Below are 3,983 nucleotides of genomic sequence, written 5' to 3'. Positions count from 1 at the left end.
CTGACACTGAGGGTTTCCCCTTGTCAGAGGCAAACTTCCGAGACCATCCACTGAGTGTCTTGTTGCTGTGATCGCCTCAACTCATGCTATTCTTATAAGTTATTCAGCAGTTGCAAGAACGCTGGGCAGCAACCTCCTGAAACCTTGTAATTCGTAACTGAATTCAGATGGACATCAATTAAAGGATTCGAAATCAACGCACGCACCTCACACGACACTCTCTCTGACTCTGATCATATAGTCATAGAGATTTTTAACCCCCAAGTCCCAACTGACGCCTTCCTCGGTCACGTCATGCTCTGTGTTGACTACCTCGGTCACGTCATGCTCCGTGTTGACTACCTCGGTCACGTCATGCTCCGTGTTGACTACCTCGGTCACGTCATGCTCTGTGTTGACTACCTCGGTCACGTCATGCTCTGTGCTGACTACCTCGGTCACGCCATGCTCCGTGTTGACTACCTCGGTCACGTCATGCTCTGTGCTGACTACCTCGGTCACGTCATGCTCCGTGTTGACTACCTCGGTCACGTCATGCTCTGTGTTGACTACCTCGGTCACGTCATGCTCCGTGTTGACTACCTCGGTCACGTCATGCTCTGTGCTGACTACCTCGGTCACGTCATGCTCTGTGTTGACTATCTCGGTCACGTCATGCTCTGTGTTGACTACCTCGGTCACGTCATGCTCTGTGCTGACTACCTCGGTCACGTGATGCTCTGTGTTGACTACCTCGGTCACGTCATGCTCTGTGTTGACTATCTCGGTCACGTCATGCTCTGTGCTGACTACGTCGGTCACGTCATGCTCTGTGTTGACTACCTCGGTCACGTCATGCTCTGTGCTGACTACCTCGGTCACGTCATGCTCCGTGTTGACTATCTCGGTCACGTCATGCTCTGTGCTGACTACCTCGGTCACGCCATGCTCTGTGCTGACTACGTCGGTCACGTCATGCTCTGTGTTGACTACCTCGGTCACGTCATGCTCTGTGCTGACTACCTCGGTCACGTCATGCTCCGTGTTGACTATCTCGGTCACGTCATGCTCTGTGTTGACTACCTCGGTCACGCCATGCTCTGTGTTGACTACCTCGGTCACGTCATGCTCCGTGTTGACTATCTCGGTCACGTCATGCTCTGTGTTGACTACCTCGGTCACGTCATGCTCTGTGCTGACTACCTCGGTCACGCCATGCTCTGTGTTGACTACCTCGGTCACGTCATGCTCCGTGTTGACTATCTCGGTCACGTCATGCTCTGTGTTGACTACCTCGGTCACGTCATGCTCTGTGCTGACTACCTCGGTCATGTCATGCTCTGTGTTGACTACCTCGGTCACATCATGCTCTGTGCTGACTACCTCGGTCACGTCATGCTCTGTGTTGACTACCTCGGTCACGTCATGCTCCGTGTTGACTACCTCGGTCACGTCATGTTCCGTGTTGACTACCTCGGTCACGCCATGCTCTGTGTTGACTACCTCGGTCATGTCATGCTCTGTGTTGACTACCTCGGTCACGTCATGCTCTGTGCTGACTACCTCGGTCACGCCATGCTCTGTGTTGACTACCTCGGTCACGTCATGCTCTGTGTTGACTACCTCGGTCACGTCATGCTCTGTGCTGACTACCTCGGTCACGCCATGCTCCGTGTTGACTATCTCGGTCACGTCATGCTCCGTGTTGACTATCTCGGTCACGCCATGCTCTGTGTTGACTACCTCGGTCACGTCATGCTCCGTGTTGACTACCTCGGTCACGTCATGCTCCGTGTTGACTACCTCGGTCACGTCATGCTCCGTGTTGACTACCTCCTCTTGCAAGTGTCATTATCTACCACAATCCTTCACTGTAGCTTTTTCTTTTCTTTCTATCTTTTCCTTTCTTTCTTTCTCTTCCTTTCTCTTTCTTTCATTCTCTTTCTTTCTCCCTCTTTTTTTCTTTCTCTTTCTCTCTTTCTCTCTGTCTCTCTCTCTCTCTCTTTCTCTCTCTCTCTCTCTTACTCTCTTTTCTCTCTCTTTTCTCTCTCTCTCTCTGTCTCTCTCTCTCTCTGTCTCTCTCTCTCTCTCTCTCTCTCTCTCTCTCTCTCTCTCTCTCTCTCTCTCTCTCTCTGTCTCTCGCCAATCTCAACATTGAACATTGTGAAACTGTTCATGCTACACCTGCTCAGTTCGTCCTCCCTGGCTCCGCTATGTTGTTGATATATTTGGTGTTTGGCCTCACAACTAAACTTTCCTCATCTATCCTTTCCTCGTAACAATGTGTAACCTCCCGTCAGTGTTTAATGGGTATCAGTTTATCTCCTTCACTCTCCAGATGTATATTTACAAATCTCTGTGAATGGCTTCTCTCTTTCTGTGTATGCACACTCGTATATATTATTTTCCTACTATCCTTTTGTTAAGAATAGTGTTTTCGTCCCGTCTTGTTGCGGCCCAAACGCATCTGTGACCTCAGTTTTCTGACTCTGAAATTTTTCTTCTTTAGAAGTTATTCTCCCAGCTTGGTTATCTCCCGGCATTCATCTTCTTTCATCCTCAACGTCTTCATATGCGGAACCCTGTGTTTTGCCTTCCTTATATGTCAAAACGTGAAATCTCACTAACACAGTCTGGTTCACACTGCGACAACATCTTCTATTTCAGCTGGTGTTTATTAAATTGTTTGTTCTCTTGTTCTTTCAGTGTTCTAATATTTTCGGGCAACATGCGAGTGACTATCTCATTGTGTCTCTAATTTGGTTATATCTGTTTTATTTCGCCTTCTCATTTACTTACATTTTATTCTGTTTTGAGTTTCCTTTCTTTTAGTTAGGGATGCTTTCATTAGTTTTTAAATTCTTAATTTATCCTCTTTCGCCTCACATGCTCTCTTGCCTTGTAATGGTTTCCTCCCTTTACTTCCCATGTTCTACAGTATTTCAGTTCAGGATGAACCAATATGTCGTCACTTTCATTTTCATATATATGGTTGGGTTATTTCTTTTCATGTTGTTCGAACTTATTTTCTGTTAAAGGACACATGCACTTCCCTACACATGCACTTAACAAACACAATCAACAAATTATGTAAAATAGAACACGCAACTTTAAAGAAGGGAATTATCTGACTGCATTGGCCCTACATTTGCTATTAGACAACAGCAATTGTAGGGCCAAGGCTGGCCCCAGGCCAGGTTTGGTGAGTAGAAGAACGCCCAGAACCGCATTCAGGAATACAAAAAAAAAAAAACCAGACAGGACGCACTACACTACAATCCAATGTCAGTTAATTTTAGGTCAGGTAAGGATGTGGTAAATACCGTAATAGTAATTAGTAATGATAATGTCTTCTAACAGATATAATAACATAGGATAAGAACCCACACTTGTGTATTTGTGAAATTTATGTAAGGAATTTACACCAGGTCTTTCACACTCTCCTGAGTCCTTTGTCAAGATCAGAGTTTGCGATTAGCAAGAAACTGACATCTCAACATCTAATGACGTTGGATGTTCAGATGGAAGTCTCGTCCAAATCACACACTCAGACCTTGACAAAGCACTCAAGAGAGAGTGAAAGACGGTGTAAATTTCATACATAAATTTCACAAATAAACAAGTGTGGATACACACAGAAATCACAATTTGTTCAAACACGTGTGGGTTTTTATCCTATAATAATTAGTCTCGTGGAATACCTAGAGAGGTCCAAATAACAGAACACAGCAATAAGCTTAGAAGTGAAAAATTCTTGCTTCAAAAACCTAATTGAGTTTAGTGCCCGGGCAAGCGAGATCAGACAAGACTTAGGAGGGCGACTGTATATTTGGTAACTGTCGGAATTCTATCGACACTGACGACTAGTTTTTCACAATTGAGAAACATGGAGTGAAATAGATGGTGCTGAAAGGTACCTTAGAAGTAAAGAGCAGTTAAGGTACCTCTGCAACAGAAGGCAGAATCACAGTAAGAGGAGACACCTCATAGTGGTAAGATGTTAC

General features: G+C 45.5%; 1 protein-coding gene across 1 annotated transcript; it reads right to left on the bottom strand.

Annotated features, from left to right (window-relative positions):
* Positions 1–207: 207 nt before the first annotated feature.
* Positions 208–2,634, bottom strand: LOC123752157 (uncharacterized). The gene is made up of 2 exons (XM_069309345.1): positions 2,604–2,634; positions 208–1,817 (listed from the first exon to the last, which is right to left on the bottom strand). The coding sequence occupies exons 1-2, from the start codon at positions 2,632–2,634 to the stop codon at positions 208–210; spliced, it is 1,641 nt and encodes a 546-aa protein (XP_069165446.1).
* Between the last annotated feature and the right edge of the window lie 1,349 nt (positions 2,635–3,983).

Source organism: Procambarus clarkii, chromosome 64 (genome assembly GCF_040958095.1).
Source record: "Procambarus clarkii isolate CNS0578487 chromosome 64, FALCON_Pclarkii_2.0, whole genome shotgun sequence".
Taxonomy (NCBI): domain Eukaryota; kingdom Metazoa; phylum Arthropoda; class Malacostraca; order Decapoda; family Cambaridae; genus Procambarus; species Procambarus clarkii.
The sequence above is the reverse complement of the archived record's forward strand: the minus strand, read 5'-3'. Positions and strand labels throughout refer to the sequence as shown.